This window comes from Seriola dumerili, unplaced genomic scaffold (assembly GCF_002260705.1).
Source record: "Seriola dumerili isolate Sdu_G_001 unplaced genomic scaffold, Sdu_1.0 BDQW01000226.1, whole genome shotgun sequence".
Classification (NCBI taxonomy): domain Eukaryota; kingdom Metazoa; phylum Chordata; class Actinopteri; order Carangiformes; family Carangidae; genus Seriola; species Seriola dumerili.
The window spans coordinates 6,800,908-6,820,644 of NW_019174481.1; the positions used below are offsets into that span (position 1 = coordinate 6,800,908).

At 40.5% G+C, this 19,737-nt stretch overlaps 2 protein-coding genes across 2 annotated transcripts; both read right to left on the reverse strand.

Annotated features, from left to right (window-relative positions):
* Positions 1–766: 766 nt before the first annotated feature.
* LOC111228949 (schwannomin-interacting protein 1-like) lies at positions 767–9,946 on the reverse strand. Its single transcript, XM_022755070.1, has 7 exons — positions 9,824–9,946; positions 7,031–7,140; positions 3,690–3,807; positions 3,345–3,551; positions 2,777–2,900; positions 2,162–2,255; positions 767–1,993 (listed from the first exon to the last, which is right to left on the reverse strand). The coding sequence occupies exons 1-7, from the start codon at positions 9,851–9,853 to the stop codon at positions 1,942–1,944; spliced, it is 735 nt and encodes a 244-aa protein (XP_022610791.1). The 5' UTR covers positions 9,854–9,946; the 3' UTR covers positions 767–1,941.
* Positions 9,947–17,019: 7,073 nt separating this feature from the next.
* Positions 17,020–19,078, reverse strand: LOC111229115 (extensin-like). Its single transcript, XM_022755303.1, has 4 exons — positions 18,757–19,078; positions 18,500–18,640; positions 18,240–18,358; positions 17,020–17,869 (listed from the first exon to the last, which is right to left on the reverse strand). The coding sequence occupies exons 1-4, from the start codon at positions 19,043–19,045 to the stop codon at positions 17,036–17,038; spliced, it is 1,383 nt and encodes a 460-aa protein (XP_022611024.1). The 5' UTR covers positions 19,046–19,078; the 3' UTR covers positions 17,020–17,035.
* Positions 19,079–19,737: the final 659 nt, after the last annotated feature.

Below are 19,737 nucleotides of genomic sequence, written 5' to 3' on the forward strand. Positions count from 1 at the left end.
AATATAATACTGTCAATATACGTATGAGATTTTGGCTTCTAAAGAAAAAATAAATTCATTCATTCATTGGTCATACTGCTTATCCTTATAGGTGACACAGGAAAAAATTATTTAAAGATTTATTTCTTAAGATATAAGTAGGTGTATTTTTTGACATAACTATTATAAATGTTGACTATACTTTTCAGAGCCAAATCATTTAAATATTTTTAAAATTGCGCAGCCATAGGAGGCGGAGATTATTTATTAACTTGTATATGTTCACAAGTGTTGAAGGTAAAAACTTATGTTTTGATTAAAATAAGCAACTTTTTTTTTCTTTGGCTCATTTGCTCATTTAATGATATTTTAAAAAGTTAACGGCAGTTTATTTAGATCATCTTATGAGTGTATCTTTAATTTTTGTCCCTACAGTCAGCGCTGTTCCCCCTGTGGTAATCCGTCAGAAAACTTACTTAAGTGTTAACAGAAGTGTGAATGTGTGACTGACCAGAGAAACTCAGCACTCATTTGTGCAGCTCTAAAACTGTGAATGAGAGCATACTCACTTTCCCGCATTACACTTGATGAAACAATCTTCATGTGTCTGTGTTTTTTCATCATGCATCACCTTCATTTGGTTTTACAGTTAATATTGATACATACAGATTTAGTTGGAACATGAAATGCAAATGAAATCTCATGAAAACCGGCCAAATAGAGACAAAGTTCACACCATTGAAACATTTATTATTGGCCTTTTTTTTTTTTTTTTTACAATCATTATACAGTACATTAATCAATAGAGCAAACAATAGAAAAAGAAAGTTTAACTTTGTGTTAATTGACATTCTTAAAAAGCTGAGAGTGAAAACACCTAAACACAGCCAGATAACAAGGCATGATCCTCATCCTTATAATAAAGTATCTTGTAACATTTACATACAATATGTCCATAAACCTTTTCAACAGATAAAATAGATATATGCTTAGACTGTGATTTATTAATATATTTGTTTTTTAATGTTAAACTTTCAGCATTGGTAAATTGAGCATGACAAAAATCACATTGCATATTTTTATTAAGAGGCTGTTCATGTCAACATGCCTCCCCTGTTGCCTCCTCTATCTATATATATTAACCCAAAATAATTTTTGAACTCACATCTTGTCATTTTGTCTAATGTTTCAAGTATCACCACATTTGATGAATATAAATTTGTCTAAATAGTTCAAAATGTGGTCCAAATTAGCTCTTAATACATATTTAAAGCAGGTGGAAACTGTTACATCAAATTTTGTGCCTAAGTGATCAAGACCTCTGTGAAGCTAAGCTTTACATGAGCACAGATGCAGAGTGTTTGTTATTTTCTGTTGCTCAGACAGTAGACGTTATTATAGTGAAATTCGGTGTTAAACAGTGTTGACACAGTGCTCTAAGTGAAAAGAAAGTAATGAAATTGGTAAATACTGCATATCTACAGAAGAACAGATAAATCTTCTTGATCATTATAGAGACAAACAAAAGACGATGTTAATTGATCTTCATTTCAGTTAGGTGTGGCCCCTGAAAATCATCATCCTCTTTGAGATAAGTGAGAAAAAAGATGCCTAGGGGCTCCCTCTGACCCAGCTTTAACATACATGAGTGTACTGTGCAAAATAATGAAGAGGTAAATCAGTGTCAAGAGGATTCCCCTAATTCTGTGAAATATACTATGATTAATCATGCCGAGTGGAAGTGAAAAGCCCACACATACTGAAAACAGCAATCACGTCTGTCCTTTGACAACATCCTGTGTTGTGGTGCGACACATTATGTGTGTGTTATACTATATCCTGCATTCATCTCTCCAGAAAACAGTCAGCACAGATATGGAGTTTCGTTGGTAACAGTGGTGACAGTCCATGAAGCGGTGGGTTGGGTGGCGTGCAGACAGACACACGTGAAGACAGGGTGTTTTATTTAGACATAGCTTTGTCTGCCTGGTGCCGCTGATGGCTGTGGGCGTGCCTGTCGCGATAAAGACAAGAAGTACATTAGAATGAGCACAGGACACCCAGCGAAACGTCCGAATACAGCTTCTACGGACCGCTCATCTCTGACAGTATTTGAAGTAGAGAGGGAGAATTTGACAGATATTAAAAAGACAAAGAACAGACAGTGAAGTGAGAGCTTCACCTGGTGAGGTCCTCTATGTCCACCAACATAGCGTCCTGCTCCACATGAAGCTCATCCCTCATCAGCAGCAACTGCACCAGCTCCTCATTTAAACCTGTGTCAGATAATATAGATGCAGTTCACTAGAGACCAATGCATTGTTGAGGGTCTCACTATAAAATTAGGAGGAAAAGGAATTAAGGAATTTAGGAGCTGTAGGAGGAAATGTTAGAAAACGCCCATATTTTGAACCATAACTTTAACATTTCTCTTTGTCAGTTCATTTTAACTCTCATTGATTGAGTCTTGTGACTTCAGTCTGATATTTCAGAACACTCAAAGACCAAAAAGCTCAGTAGAGAGTTACTTTAAAAGGGTACGTGGATTCAAATCAAGATAATTTCTCAATGCTGTAATTCTTTGACCACGAATCCACCAGGGCACATCAAAGAATGACTTTTTATCAGCAACACCTCAAAACTAGTCAGTAGTTATAGTTTTCAGCTGCCAATGATGATATTCCGTCAAAATGTAAGAACGGGGGATTTGTTGAGTTTATCAAATACTTCCAGATGAGATTTGTGTCATATCTGTGTGTATCTCTGTGTTTGCTCTGTGTGTGTCTGTTCTACTCACTCTGAATCTGTGAGTGTAAGTCATTTGTGATGACTTGCAGCTGTCCAAGACTCATGTCCCTCATGTCCCCTCGCCTCAAATTCCTCTTCATCAAACCCTCGCTGATGTGAGGCAAATGGGGAAGCTGCGTACGAAAACACACACAGACAGGGAAAAAATGCTTATCAAAATGTGCAAAATCAATAAAGGCAAACTGTTCATTTATATTGATCAACTGTATCTACATGTATGTGTCTATCTGGGTTTGCAAATGTGCTTCATCCATCAACAGTAGGACAAACTTTCTTTTGTTCATCAGTATCCGGGGTTTCCTCTTGGTCACACACACATGTGTCCACTTTTAAACACTGACTGACCTTCTGGTCAGACCATGCAAGTCCCTTATGTAATATTTATTGTGTTGTGTTTACTGTAACAGCAACTTACAGTCAGTCATTCTGCTCTTACTTTTGGATATTTTTTTGCCCTGAATCATTTCCTAAAACACATTTTTTTATTGAAGTTGTAAAGAGCAACACAAACACAGACACAAATCCCTGATCTGTGTTTCTATCTCTCACTGACTAACCAAGTCAGCCACAGGTGAACGTCTGTGCAGTTGGATCTGCCTCTCCACCTCCACCTGCATGCGAGCCATGGGTCGAGCTAGAGCTAGTGCCACCCGGGCCTCCTCCTGCAGTCTCCGCTGCACCCGCCAGAACCCGCTGCAGTCATCTAACGGGTCTGAGTCCTCTTCCGCCGTGTCCCGGTCTGATAACGAAGAGCTCTGCTTGCTCTGGAGAGGAAGTAGTGTATGTGAAATCATGACATAACTGCTTATGTGGTTCTCAGTCATGACAAAGAGCAATGAGAGTAGTGGGACGAGACAGAAACACACATACAAACACCGAGATGACATTTAAGCCGTGCATACCACAGGTGACAGCGGCGTGTCGAGACTGGTCTCTGTCCTGCTGTCCTCAGCATCGCTGTCTTTGTCACTGCTGCTGTCATTAACGAAACACACCTGCAGGTTCACACCACCCTGCAGCCTGAGAAGAAAAACACAAAGGGTGAAGAACATGAGAGAGGAAATGTGGATGTTCAGTCAGACCCTCAAAATATCTTCTAGTCATCATGAAACCTATAGGGAGAAGAAGGAAACTACGGATTGATTGTAGCTACTGAGTTTGTTTACACACAAAAAAACAAACCACATTAAATAAAACATCGACAGCATGTAGGACCTGGTATGAATTTAGATCTTTAAAATATATCCTCAACAGGACGATCCTTAAAGGTATTTGTACATAAGGTGAAATTGTGCATATTCAATAATGAAGAAAGGAGTGAAAACCGGAAAGGCCAGGAAATGTTTGAGAAAAAAAGTTCAAACGCTTGTAGAATTCTAACATGAATAATAAAAAACACATTTAATTCAGGTAATTACTGTAATTCCCACAAAATGGCACATCTTTTATCGAAATGTTTTGTAGCTCTCTGTTCTACAGTGTATATAATATGCCAGATTCAATGGGGAATCAGCTGGATTTTTTTTTGTACAGTGTAAGAGGAAGAGCACTGTTGTTTTGTCTTTCTAAAAGAAGCTCAAGTATTTCTTTTTCTTTTCGGCAATGACAAGTTGTGACACATGCTCTAAATACTCCTTAAACTAATGACCTCTTTTTTTAAGATGCTCATGGGATTAATGGTGGAGATGACTGACCACTGGCAAACTTTTTATCGCTTTTTGGTAAAACACAAGGTCTCAGGCTGCTTTTCATGGTTTGGGTTAGGTAAAAGAGAAATCTTAATGCTGCAGCATTTCAAAGTGAAGTCCATAAAGAAATGGTCTCTCTTCTCTTCTATTCAGTTTCAGAGTTGGTGTGGAAGAACTTGACTGCCTTGCGCAGAGTTCTGACTTCAACCCCATCCAGCAGTCCAGCAGGAACATCAACTGTCAACATCAACATCAACTGTAACCCTGGACCTCATCGCCTAACGTAAGTGCCCAGCCTGACCTCACGCAGCAAATCCCTGCAGCCGGGTTCCAAAATCTTCTGTGTGGCCAGTAAGTGCACTGATGTCAGTAGTGTCACAAAGTATGACATAATCAAGTAGGAACAAAAGCAAATGAAATCTTTGAAACAAAATGAAAGTCACAAACATAACATGGTCCTTGGTCACAGAGAAGCAGTGTGTGACCAGCAGTTACACAGAATCCATTGAAACCTCAACCTTTCCAAGAGCTCAAAACACAATTCATCCATTTCCAGATCATGATAGTCTGACTGAAATAACCTAACAACCCAAAGTATCCCCCCTCTACACCAGGATGAGAACAATAACATATACAAAATCTCACAACCTGGACAGGGTGGTGTTGGAATTTCCACCCCAAACTAAATCCCAGGGTGTGCACTTTTTTTTTTAACTTCCAGTGGAGGTCACATGACTCCTTAAACACCAATCACAGTCCTGGGTTTATATAAGGCATCACTTCTTCTTTCAAAGGCATTTGGACCGAAGACAGAACTGCACTTCCTCAAACAGTAGCCACTACCAAGGGAGGAGCGGACCATTGTTTAACATATACGCCCCCTCCAATGAAAGACTCAAAGTGGCAGAAAGTTACTAGAGGTCAAAGTTGTCATGAAAAGAAAGCAGCATGGTGTTGTAGGTGTAGTGGCTTTGGTTAACCAACTTGTGTGTGATGTAATGCAACTCCACTGTGTCTGCATGCATGTGTTTGTGAATACCCAAAACCTCATTTACATACATGAAATCAGTCAATTTCATTAGAAAATGATTTCTTTTAGCTTGGTTTCTACTCTATAACACAATCCATTTATATTTATATTCATTTTTGGAATGAAAACAAAATATTATTTTAAAAATCTATTTGTCAAACATTATTTGTATTTGTAAAAAAAATGTATTAAAATATTTTATTATAATTTTCATGTCACTATACCTTACAGGTGAAAAAAAAAGGAATAAAATTATTTGGAGATGAAAAATGTTATAATCTGTTTACATTTGATGCTTTTTGTAGCAGTTGGTGACATATATTTCAGTGCGAGATATCTCATTTTTGCACTAAATATCTAATCCATAGCCCACCATGAGAATTTCTTTAATATTTGTCTGACTCATGAAGCTGGGGCATCGCTAGGTTTCTGTCTCAGCAGCTGGTCACGTAATAGAGGTTAACCACTGTGCCACCTCATCTGTGCATGCTCTTTCCATATTGGTACTTCTTTGTTCTGGTGCTGATGGAAAATTAGTTATTATTCAGTCCAATGACGGACTGACTGTAAACAATACCGTGGCTTACCGGGAAACCTTTCACTTTCCTTTTGCATTATCTTTTAAATGACTCCTTCATTCTTTTTTTTCAAGTCTGACACAGACACAAGCACAAGGTAATTCAACTCATTTACGTAACCTCTCCTATTGCACTGCACTGCACTCTCCACTACATGATTCATGGTTTCCTCAAAGGGGAGTCTATCATTTACTGTCATTTACCCTTAATGCCTTCAGTATTCCAGTCAGTTTTATAATATGTGTGTATATGAATATATATGTGTGTGTAGTGTAGTTTTTACTTAGCTGAGCTACTGAACAGCTCCCTCTGCTGGTTGTTAAATAACTGTTGCTGCAACTGTATTTGACATGTAGACAGAGCTCAAGCTACTGCAAATCTTACAAAACAGGCCACTGAGGTAAATGGAGAATGCTACATCCTAGTCCTTTGAAAACCATGTATTTCCAAAAAAGCCAACTTTTAAGAGCTAAGAAAAAACTTTTCCTCTATCCATAAATTACCTTTGACTTTATCTGAAAAATTCACAAATCACAAAATTTGGAGATACATGGTCAAAGTTGTTACAAAGGTAGGCTGATATTGACATATTAGTTTATTAGTCACTATGATGAGCAAGTGTTTGATTAAGTGCCTTACACAGGCCTGGTCTAAATATGGAGGTCCCTCCTATAGCACACATGTACAGGCTACAAAACCTACAATTAAGTTTTATATTCAGGCTTTAAAATAGATTAGTAATGTTTTCTGTTAATCAATAATTAATGGAATCAGTGTATAACTGTTTTTGTGACATTACTCCCAGATTAAAATATGGAAAAGATCTATAGAGTTAAAGTTTCAGCTGTCAGCAGCTAAAGCACAAAAATATCGGTGCCAACCTTCAAAAAGCTACATTGATCAAACCGTAACACACTTGTACACACACACACTCAATCCAAACCCACCGGGAGGATGGGCCATTCTTGCTGCAGCTGGTGTAGATGACTGGCTCGTCGTCATAGAAACTGCCAAGGGCAAGTTTCTGCCTGATGGACTCTCTCTCATTCCTCTGGGCCTGCCAGAAACCCAGAAAAATACATGAATATAAAGATATTAATAAAAGTTCTGTGGCTGTGCTGCTATTTCTGCTTCATTGATCAAGTAGGACATACTTGTGGGAAGAATTATTAAGCTGAGTGTGTAAAATGCCATTTAAATTTGAGCTATAAATACTTGTATGGTACCAAAGCATTTTCTGGTTGGAAGGAGGATAAAAGGAAAAATGAGGAAAAGAAATGGGGGGGGGGGGGGGTTGGTGGATAATGTAGAGGAAGGTGTAGCTGAAAAGAATGGAGCAAAGTCATGCAATCCAATTTCCTGCCATTCACATATTAAGATAAACCTTCTGTGAGATCACATATGACACTGCCATTATAATTCTATAAATATGTTAACTACTCTATCAGAGCATAGCTAACATATTTATAAAGATTGGTTCTGTGCCTTCTCTTCTACTCCTCCATGAGCTCAAATAATAGGTGCAGACATCACCACTTGCACTACTTACTCCTATTCTGTCTGTAAATAGTCGCTTAACCAAAAATATCACATTTAAATAGTTCGTGTAAAATTCCAAAGCCTGGCTATGCTTGTCATACAGGCACTACAAAAAATACGGGACTGCATTTTATGCTGATTAAAAAGGCACTTCTTTCACATCATTGTGCGCTGATTTCCTCCCACAGTTCAGAGACATGCAGGTCAGGTCAAGTGGACATTTGCTCGCAGGTATGAATGTGAGTGTTAATGCCTTTATTTTGTCTATGTGTGTAGAGTGACGACCTGCCGATAGCCTGGCTGTACCTATAGACTGTGTATAGAGGTAGACGTAGCCTCTTTGACATCAGCCATAGGTTTCTGAAGAGCGGTTTTAAAGCTAAGATTGGGTGTTCCATCATCGCCATCTGCCATCTTGGCAGTAACTGTCTCCACCTAACTCCTGGATAATCCAAAAATGTGCAAAGGGGTGGGGTTCGTGCTGAGCTGAGATTTCAGCGCAGGTCGGTTTTATAAGTGTGGCACAAATACCCTCCTGTTAGTGACTCGGTATCGGAAAGTGACAAGACAGTCTGACTGGACCAGGGCTAGCTGGTTACGCTTAATTCAGTACAAGGAGAGAAGTGAGAGAAATAGAAGCAAAACAAGAGGGATGCTTTCCACCGCTGGAGACAGCGAGTAAAGGAATTAAGTTATATGCTCAACTCGCAACATTTCTTCAGCTATTAATACTAATGTCGGCTATGAAGTAATAGCAAAACCTATAAATAGGACCTTTAACAGTGCCTTGATGACATCTTGTTTCAACATGGAGGGAAAGTGTACAATACAGTATTTCCTTTCTCTTTACAGGCCCACACAGCATCCCTAATGCATCTTTTTCAGCCTACAGTGATTGTGATGTAAACCACACTTCTCCTTTTTTAGCCAATTATAGAAATGAACAACTCTTTAAGGGTTTTACTAATCACTTGCAACCAGGAGAGTATAAGATCAGTAAGTCATCAATTATCCTCTGACTTGGCTAACTTGACAGTAAAGTGGTTAAAAATGTAACCGCGTCATTCTGCGCTGGTGTTTCACAACTTCCCCTATGTGACTCGTCTCTTTTGACTGACATCTTCTCTCCTCTCCTCATATTCATCTCCAGGCATGGTGTCTCATGTAGTTTCTCCTCCTCTTCTTCTTCCTCGTCATTCTCTTCTCTTACTTCTTCATTTTACATCCTTCCCTGTATCATTTATCATTTTCACGTCATCTCAGCTTCCACTTTGTAGCTGGCCTCATTTCTTTTTGTCAACTACAAACATTTTTAGGTCGTTTGAGCTGCGTAGGATTCAAAGTCTCACAGTTTTTGTCTTGATGCAGAGAAATGCCGAACAAAATGCCTCAGCACAGCATGGTTTTCTATTCTGGCACCATGGGGAAAGTATTTTTATATTATGGGACTGTATGCCAAATTCCCACATGTCCTAAGGCTGCCTACTTGTGTGTGTGCCTGTGACGCACACACACACACACACCTATCACCAACAGCCATTGAATAACACTGCTAAAATTAGAGATGTGTCTCTTGTGTGTCAGGGTTTTCTCTCTAAATAACCTGCCGAAAAACAGGCCCCACACACACACACACACACACACACACGTTTTCAGTGACGCATCATTAGATGAGGCTGTGATGTAAGAGCATAAATCACAGTTGATCGCCTTCACTCTCCCAGCCAACGCTCTGCCTCCTGCTCATCCGCTTCAGACTACTGTATGACCTCCTTACCTGCATACCGTCTACACACAGATACACACACATACACACAGATTCACACAGAACCTATTTCATCCTTCCAGAAGAAAGTATGTTGTACGGTAAAAGAGCCTTATGGTCACTGTAAATGGTACAGAATGATTTCATTAATAAAAAACGGAAAAAAGCATGTTATGATTTATAGACATCACACACATTGAGATGGAATTATTTCTAATATCACAGAAGAGATGTAAAAAAAAAGGAAGCAGGTGAATATCACATATGAACACACCCACTCCCTTTACAATCACACATCCACTCATCCAGTATGGCTGATTCATCTACAGCAGCACGCCCATGATGGATACCTATCATGTATACCTGTAAATATTATGTTACGTATGCTACACCCTCCGAATTACACACCACCGCACACAAACACAAATCCACACACCTGGTAAACGCGTTTCTCCTGGTGCACCATCCTTCATCGCATTGTATTAAACCAGCTGCCGTGCCCTTCTCTACACTGCAGTGAAGCTAGACCCAGGAGACCCTCTCATATACTGCAGCTCCGTGCAGGAGAGCGAGGGAGGGAGGGAGGGAGTGAGGGAGGGAGGAAAGAGGCGGTGGGGGGGGGAGTAATGTGCAAGCAGGAGAGGAAAGAGTGGGAAGAGACGGAAGCGGAGGAGGAGAGAGAAATGGAGTAGGGAGGGGAGAGGCTGCTCAGTGCTGCCACAGCTCTCCTGATCTGTTATCTGTTCCTCCATCTTCCTCACATACTTTCTCTCTCTCGGTTTCTCCTCTATATCTTCTCTTTATTGGAGAGAAAGGAACAAATAGCAGCTGCTAGAAATCTGTGTCCAGATAGGAGGAGACAGATGCTATAGATTTACAGAAATAAGGGCAGGGTGATGTGGTGGGCTAAAAGGCCAGGCTAAACATAGTCTGATAAATGAGACTGCAACACTGGAAAACAAGACCATTAACTAGGCAGCAGCTGATCAATGAGAGCTCCTCTAATAAATGTCAGTGCTTTTGTAGAAACACTGACCATGGCGTCTGCGACCTGGCCTGAAGCAGAGCGGTGAATTTTTTTTTAAATTATACATTATATCTGTTTGTTTTGTCTCCTAAAGGAATCTCCTCCAGCCCCATTCCACATCACGGATTCAGTGTGATGAGCCGTAAGAGAAACAAGGAGAAACAGGATGCACATGCCCACACGTGCGTACAGAAACACAAATACACACGCGTACAAATACACGCACTCATACTCACAGTTAGTTCCCACATTGCTGTGTCACAATGCAGCAGTGGGATGATGAGACCACACAACATTCTGAATCATCTTTCATCCTTCATCAGCATCAGGGGCCAAATATCCTCAGGCCACGCATTTCTCTCAGGCCATCATGTTCATATATTATATCTACATATATACAGAAACCAAATATAGCATAGTCTGGGAATGCCAATGCAATTGGGTACACATTGTTCTATATTGTATATGATCGGTTTTTGCTAATTTCATTTCCTTTTAATCTTGAGCCGTGACTTGAGATAGTGTTTTTTAATTTTTGTTTTTCTAATACTTTGAGATGTCTGTTATTTGGAGAAACCTGGACTTGTGCTAAATTATTATCTTTATCTTATCTCCTCTGGTTAAGAGAATTTGTCAAAACAAGTGGACTCAAGAGGGAGGAATTCAGTGCTTGTGTGGCTCAGACCGGAAAAGAGTTAAGTCAATCACTCACAGAGATGCTGGAGAGTCTGCTTCGCCCTCCACTGTAACAGTCTTCAGCCTGTGGTGCAAAGATATCCTTGAGCTCCTCAGCCCAGCTGCGGCTGTTGACCATGCAGCCTCTTCCTCCTGTCTGGAGCTGTATGTCACAGTTGCCATCTCCACAGTCCTCCCACCAGTGACCTGCTTTGGCCTTTCTCATGAGTACTTCTCCCTCCTCTTCCTCGTCCATGTCCACATCAAAGTCCTCCATGAAGACAAACTGTGTTGATTGGGTGAGACAAATGTCATGTTTGGGGGAGGGGCTGGGAATATGGCTAAAGATAGACCGAGGATATTCGGAGGTGAGGACTGAAACAGGACTGAAATCAACCTCCTGGATGAAGGCATTTATCAATCTCTTTAATTTCCATGGTGTCTTTAATTTTTCTGTGATATTACAGATAAAATTAACTGATCAATAGAGCTGTCACATGGGCTTAAACATCAAACTGTTTAAACATTTCTTATGCAGACACTATGTGCTTTATCTCTGTCTGTACTCTCTCATTTTGAATTTTTCTATGTAAATAGAAGTCATGAAACAACATAAAGTCCTCCAAATTTTCTGAAACACAAATGCATAACTGGTACACTCTACCATCTAAATTTCCTTTCACCTTTAAAATGAAAAATTCTAATCATATATATCACATGCAGTCCATTGCACTCACCTACGTTGTAGAAATGCAACCACTCCTTAAGATGTTTGAAGTAAAAGTGCAAAAGCAGCAGTTATAGCAAAACAGAGATAAGCACAGTGGTGCATAAAAGGATGACTGCTTCTCCCATGCTGGACAGAGACTGTATGATGACTGCTCAAGGATGAATTTTAGGATTTCTTGCTCCTCTGCAGAATAGTTCATGTTCCTGAGCTCAGTGCTCTTTAATTCTAGCCAACTAACACCGAAGAGCTCTAGTAAATGAAAAGGAAAAAATACAGACGAGCATCCATGCTTCTTCCAAAGAGACCAACACTGCACGTCTCCCTGTTGTCTCGTGTGGTTTAGTTTCAGTGATGTGTGTAGATCTGTGTGTATGTGTGTGTTGTCACGAGATGACCAGAGGAGATACCGCCATGTGGAAATATATAGGAACAGACAGAATTGGGTGTGTGTGCACTGCATGAGTGCACAGGAGCAGTGGGTTTCACACAAAATCAGAAGCAAAATTATTTAGAGGCAGAAAAAAATTTGAAAAAAAAGAATCATGACCCAAAAAAAATTTAAAATTATTTGTACAAAAAGAAAGCTTAACAGATGTTTTCTGCAACACTCACATTCATAAAGTTGCTCCCGATCTCCAAGTTGTTTGGTACAACAGTCTTGCTTTGGCAGCTTCACTGGTGCAACAGATGGAGTCTTGTGTATAGTACATAGGTGAGAAAACATTTTAATGTTAAAATCCAGGACAAAGCAGAATGAGGCAGCCAGCGTTGCCACACAAGTATTTCACCAATTTCCAATTTTTCTACTTCAGATGCTACTGCATAACTTAAATTTATGATCAAGTTTATCATTTTCTGATCATGGAAACTACTGAAGTAGTAACACGTTTAAGAGTTAACTACTGCAAACACATTGTGCAGTATGGCATTTCATTGTAGAGTATTGTGCACACACACACACACACACACACACACACTGCAACCCAATATTCAGGGTCCCAGGTTTCTCTCTCAGGGCTAGATTAGGATATTCAGTTTAAGGCAGCCTTTGCATAAAATCTCAAATTTGAGGCTCATTGTGTTTAGCAACCTCTGCAGAGGACTGCAACTGCAGTTTATGAAGGACATCAGTGAAGTCACCCAGCCAGTGTTGCTTGGAAACCAAATTTCAGAAGTCACTAGACATTTCAAGAGTTCATCTCAACTAGAATAGTGCTGATTATTTAAGTGGAGTTACTTGTCCTACCACTGTGTGTTGTGGGCCCCTGAGATGTGCAAAGAAGTTTAGCACCATGACTTGCATTACAGATGACACATAAATGAGACCAGGTTCTAAGTAAAACATGTTTTATTGAATGCTCTGCATTATAGGACACCAGCCCCTGAAAGACAGTTAGTTATGGTTGAGAAAGTTGACTTAAAAAATTCATAATACAAATATACACAAGTTATGCTTACCATTTCAGACTTCTTTAGGTTGTTGATTTTCAAATAGAGGGAAGTCTTGTCCTTTGTGGGAAAACCATGGCACAGGTTGCCAGTGGTCAAAGCCTGGATATGCTCGAGCCTGTGGTCCAGATTTGTAACCAGCTTGAGGCATGTATTTTTGGTACTCTGGGAGTTTGCCAGCCTTATTGTATTTGTATTCAACATACGGAATGAAGGCGAGCTGGTTGTAAGGAACATATGGACTCATTGGGCCTGGATAGTTGCTACTGCTGGTTGTCGGCGTTTTATGGGCACATGGTTTAGTTGTTTGTGTAGTGGGAGCAGAAGCAGTTGTGGGAGCGGAGGCAGTTGTGGGAGCGGAGGCAGTTGTGGGCTCTTTCGTAGAGCTGGAGTCACCAGGCTTAGTTGTTGGGGTTGGAGGCAGAGTAGTTGTTTGCATTGGATTTGATGGGTATGGAGGCTTTCCGTAGAAATGCTGGATGATTGGGTAGTAGTAAATTTCAGAGCTGTTTCCTGGGAACTGTTGCCCCATTGGAGGGTAGTAGGGATAGTAAAAATATGGAGGGTAATAGGGGACTGAAGGTGTTTGAGGAGTCTTGGTAGTTGAGGCTGTGGTCATCATAGTGCCAGATCCAGTGGTAGTGGTTGGCGGCACAGTAGTCCTCACTGGGAGATTTGGAAGAGGGTAATAGGGGTAGTTAATGTAATAAGGGTAATACAGGTAGTATGGATTGTAAGGATATGTAGGAGGCTTAATTTGAGGTTGCTTGGTAGTCACATCAGGCTTAGCAGTAGTTGTAGGAGGAGCAGTGGTAGGGGTTTGTCTCATATACATTAAATAGTAATACAAATAGGGATAATATGGACTTCTAGGATCATAGATGGAAGTGGGCAGATTCGCCTGTCGTTTATGGCGATGCAGGCTCCAGGGCCTCTGTGGGAAAGGAAGTTTCCAGGGATGCTGAGCAGGCTTGGGGGGAGTTGAAGCAGGTGTTGCATCAGGACTTGGTGACATGGGGCAGGTTAATTTCACTGGAGTCTCCAGCCAACTCATTGGCACCACATAGTTTCCATTCTGAAACAGGAATATACAAGCAACTTGGCTGTTAATACATTTAATCTGTAGTTTGTAAAAAAGGTAGTTTCAACTTCATTTTACAGACCATTAAATAATCTCATACAAGTAGCATTTAGAAGTAAACTGAAGCTGCATACATAACATTTGCTGAATGACATTAAGCATTTACTTAAATACCTTTAGCATTTGTTTGCCCTTTTTCCACCATATAAATCTTTAGCTAGTTAGTTCATTGGGGATAAGGGTTTACCTCTTGTATCACATTGCAGCCGTTGTAGGGGACAACCAAAACAAGACCCAGTGCATTCTGCTGCACAGAGTAGCCACAGGGTTCAGGCACCTCAATCAGAGGAAGGGGACGTGCGTTGCCTAAGAGGGAGAAGAGACCCATTTTTTCTACATTTACATGTTAAGTGACTACAGCTTCAATATAAACTTACACCTTCAGATAAGCTTGGTTTGTTACAATACCCATGTCTAGCTGTAAATGAGCAGCTCCAGGTCCCATGGCTTTCAACTTCATCTTGGTCGGACCACAATGCAGAGTAGAGTTCAAGCGCCTCCATGCTGCTTCATTGGCCATGGCGTCCTTCAGCTGTGACGTCTGCTCAGACATCTCTGTAGAAGATCAAATACAAAGTTAATACTGGCCATATCCTTTGGTTTTTGAGTATCTTGCATTTTTTCCATGGATTTTCACATGTAGTACATCAAGTTAGCAGATATTTGAGCAGTAAAATCTTACCTGTGCTATCCGAGTAATCCGAATCAACATGCGGCAATCCATCATTACCTGGGGCAGCAGCAGAGGCTGATCCTGACTCAGAGTTCAGCTCTTTCCCATTGAAAAGAACACTTCCTGTCCTTATTTCCATCACTGCAGCCTCATTAACTACCTTGTCCTGTGGAACTTTTTTGCTGAGCCCTCGTAAGCTAAAACAAGTTAAACTCGGGACCAAAGAGCACAGGAGCAGTATGACTGCTGCAGTTTGACATGATCTGCATCTCCGTCCATTTTCACCTGCCATACTGGAGCTGCACACCTGGAGCAGCATGGCTGAAGCAGATGGAAAGCACTTTCTCATGAAACAGAATAACCGAATGACAGCTTTTTATACTGAGTACACCTTAGCACCAGTCAATCAACCAATCAGACTTGACTTCAGCTACCGCTTGCACCTGTGTTAATTAAGGTCACAACAGGTGGGATTGTTTAGAGTCTTTGATGTTAGTAGACATGCCATTTATATTATAGCTTATTTATGTGAAGATATGTAGTGTATTTTATCTTTGTGAAGCTTGAAATATGTAGTTGTTTTTTTTTAATGTTTAAGGAACTGTAATGACTTTATTCGTATATCAGTTCTATTTTATGTAAATATTACATGCAGGAATGTGTGCAGTGTAATATTGTTGCTTCAGTGCTTGCTATTGATGACTTACTGATATTATTGATGCAATTTCATAGCTACCCAAAGTAGTGAATATTCAGACAGTTATAATACAGACAAACATGAGACCGCTTTGTCTGGGAATAGCTGAAATAACTGTTAATGGTAAATATGTACAAACCAACCAATGCTAAATAGATTGCCATTAAACGATTTCACTGTTATAAATTGATTTCTTTGCCCTGAGAATGTACCTATATTCTCACAATTTAGAAAATCAGACATAGCCTGTGTCCATTAAGAGCTGCCTAGCAGGCAGACATTTCAGTGCAAAAACAACTTGGAGTATAGGCAAGATGGCAGGATAGCAATGAGAGGGATAAAAGAACAAATGAGGCAAAAATCTAAATGAAGAAATGTACATGATATCAGATTGTACTGTATGTACATCCCATTTAAGGCCACAGACGTCACACTATGGAGCTGCTGTGGGACATAAGATGTTTCCAGTTTGTGTCAAAAAAGCCCAATCAAATCTCAAAGTAATAAAAGTTGAGGGAGTTAGGATTTTTTTTTTTTTTTTAATAAAATCAGCAATATAGACACTTTACCCTCTGGAAATTAGTTTCATTTGAACACATTCTCTGATCTGGCTACAACAAATTAATGGAGGATTGATGAGCGTAATTTCCCCTCACGGCAAATGGCTTACTATTATAACAGTTGTAGATTAGTCAAACTTAAATCAATGTGATATACAGTAAACAGGTGACCGGAGAATTCATGGCTCTTTGACATGCCTGAGAAATTTGCTAAGTTTGCCAAGTCACTTCTCAAACCGTTTCATGATGTCCAGCCTCAACTTCCCTTTAGGAAATTACATGTTGTCAATTTATCTTTTAAGAGTTTAGGATGTCAGTCAACAGTACCAACTCTTACTCAGAAGAAGACCACTTAATTTAAAAATCAAACACTTGGAACTATATTATGGCAGGAGGATAAGTGGAGTTTGGTCATGCCGACCTCCACCAAAAAGTGAAGTACAAAGTACTGGCCTTTTGATATTAAGAGCCATTTTCTGTTACATATGAAAAGCCTCCTGGTTTTGTCAACATTAAAGCCCTTTTCCAATATGGACTCTGATTCACCTCTGCTTCCCCACATACCCACAAATTTTCAGTAACCCTGAAAGCAAGACCAGCAACCTTTCCACATTAACCCATCAACTGCCCCAGAGAATTTCAAAGACTGACAGCCACTTGATGTTATTCAAGCCATTTATTATACATTTCAGCAGGCTAGCCTGAAAGAGAAGGATAATTAGGGGGATATGGTAAAAATGGAAACGGTGGAAGGTGGACATGTGGATGAAAATGTGGGTGATGAGGTGGTGGCACTTGAGTCAGTATGGGGTCCGCTTTCACTGTTGTGGTGGTTGCAGTGGTTGTAGTTGGCACCGTCGTCGTTGCTGTCGTCTGTGGCTTAGAGGTTGGATAATAAGGATTGGGCGGGAAAGGATAGGGAGGATAGAGAGGAAATGGAGGATAGACAGGAAAGAAGGGTGGAAACTGTGGCATTTGGGGTTTAGTAGCAGGTTTTTTTGTTGTTGTTGGAGGAGTAGTTGTCGCTGCTGGAGTTGTTGGCATAGGCCCAGGGAGGGGCCAAGGAAAGGGAGGATAGAAAGGTGGGTAGAAAGGAAAAGGAAATGCTGGGGGAGGAGCTGTGGCTGCTGGCTTTGCAGTGCTAGTGGTTGTTGCAGCCGTTGTGGTTGGTGCTGCTGTTGTGACCGGCGGAGGAAAGTAGGGATAAAAATGGGGGAAGAAAGAGGGGTATTGTGGAATTTTAGGCATTTGTGGTTTCTGTTCTGGTTTCTTTGTGGTTGTCGTGGTTGTTGCTGGAGGGTACTGAGGATAAGGTGAGTAAGGTGGAAAGAAATAAGGGGGAAATTTGGGATTCATCTCTGGGTGCTGGATTTGGGGCATCAAAGGCATCTGGGGCACCTTAGGGTATGATGGAGGGTACCTGGGTGGCTCAGGTACAGGGTGATGTGGCTCAGCAGGAGTTACAGGTTTGGGGCACAAGAGTGAGACTGGGATTCCCTGCCAACGCATCGGCAGCATGTAACTTCCACCCTTGTGAAGAAGAACTCAGTGTTAAACAACCCAGTTAACATTACACTGAAGCATCAACTAACAATTTGTTTATCGATTAATCCACAGCATCATTTAGTCTATTAGACTAAATGCCTATCAAAATTCCACCCAAACTTATCTTTAATTGAAAACCCAAGTTATGCAGTTTTAAAACTGCTAATTTTGAGAAGCTAGACACATCCAATGCCTGGAATTTTTGCCAAAATTACTCAATGATTGAAATTGATCAAGATGGTTTCCAAGTTTCACAAATCATTTTAACTCATTTATGCTGCAAGAATTTTTATAAAATCAGGATTAGCCACCAAGTGTCAAATCTCACTTTACTTATTTCAGGAAATACAATTACCTCTTGAACCATATTGCAACCATCAAATGGAACCAACATCACAAGTGCAAGAGAGTTCCTCTGCATGCTGTAGCCACAGGTGGAAGGGACCTGGGACAGAGGCATTGGAGGTGCATTTCCTGGGGGGGTTTAAAAGAAAAAAAAAAAAAAAAAAAAAAAAAAAAGAACTCCATGTGACTAGGCAAGCACTGGTGCAAATACCTACAATGTAGAGGTTACACATGAATGGTAACTACAGCTAATGAACCTTGTCACTTTACCTTGTTCCACTGCAAACTGTGAAGCTCCAGGTCCCACTGCTCTGAACTTCAGCTGGTCCGCACCACACTGCAGGGAAGGCGCCATGCGCTTCCACGATGCTTCTTGGAAGCTGGTATCATGTGCTTGTCCTTTTGACCAGCCTGACAAGAAACATTCAAATGAGTGTGCTTATCACAGCCCCTTTGAGACTATTTTTGGAGGGTTGTGAGCGACCTAACAGAGCAACATGTTTAAAATCAAAGACCTTATAGCTTACCTGTAAAATCCGCTTGATAGGCCGCTTCATCCTTCGCAGAAGCATTTGAAGAGACTTCCCTAGTCCCATCTACGACTTGTGACTCAAGGCCCTTCTCAAAAACTCTCCCGAACACAATTGTCCCTTCTTGGAAACCTATCGTTTTGGCTGCGTCGGCTTCCTTTCGCCCTTCTCGTCTTTCTGTTTTCTTCAGTCGATAACAGTCTGTCGTTCTCGCCAAATAACATGCCAGAATAAAACCAATAGCCAAGCAAGCTGTGGCGCTTTTTCTTTTTCCTTTACGGATCATTATGCCGCGTGCTGACTCCTGAAAATGTTGACAGTTGGGAGATAGTTGGCTTTGCCGCGGCTATTTGTGTTGTGACGTCTCCCTGCGGCAGGTACTGCAGATTCTGCCACAGCCAATCAGAAGCTGCAGAAGTTAGCCTAATCACCTGGTCTCCAATTATCTGGGGTTGATTACACCTGGGTAAGGTGTCAATGAGAGGGTGAAGAGGCAACGGGGGAGGAAGAGTGAGCTTGTATGGACTTTTGTATTGGATTTAGAAAGCCTATAAATAAAGCCTTTAAGTATCATACCTTATTTTATCTCTTATTATTAGATATGATTGTCATTGTAGGTGTCCCTAGCTATTCGAATATCGATCACATTTATATTATCTCTTCGTGTAAATATTGTTACCATAAGTAAGGATTTTGGTATTATGTCCACTGCACCTTACATCTGTGATGTTTCCTTCTAACCCGGTCACAACCAATTAGGAAGCACAACCACTCTGCCATCTGTTGGAGAAATGCTGTTAAAACATGTTCATTGGATGGACAAAGTGGATGAAAAAAAAGTGTTTAAAAGTGGGGCTTGAAAAGTAGTTTTACATAATAATTCGTTGGTGGAGCTTCAAAGTTAATTCTTAACCTGTGATGAAGTTATTGTGAAGGGAAAGAAAGCTCAAAGACAGCTAAATGGACCTTGAGGTTAGA

Coding starts and splice junctions, on each gene's coding strand:
- LOC111229115 (XM_022755303.1), bottom strand. CDS start 19,045: ATGATCCGTAAAGGAAAAAGAAAAAGCGCCACAGCTTGCTTGGCTATT. Junction 18,641..18,756: donor CTATCAAGCGGATTTTACAG/GTAAGCTATAAG, acceptor GTTTCTTGTCAG/GCTGGTCAAAAGGACAAGCA. Junction 17,870..18,239: donor GTTGCAATATGGTTCAAGAG/GTAATTGTATTT, acceptor CTTCTTCACAAG/GGTGGAAGTTACATGCTGCC.
- LOC111228949 (XM_022755070.1), bottom strand. CDS start 9,853: ATGGTGCACCAGGAGAAACGCGTTTACCAG. Junction 3,808..7,030: donor AAGAATGGCCCATCCTCCCG/GTGGGTTTGGAT, acceptor TTTTCTTCTCAG/GCTGCAGGGTGGTGTGAACC. Junction 3,552..3,689: donor ACACGCCGCTGTCACCTGTG/GTATGCACGGCT, acceptor CTTCCTCTCCAG/AGCAAGCAGAGCTCTTCGTT.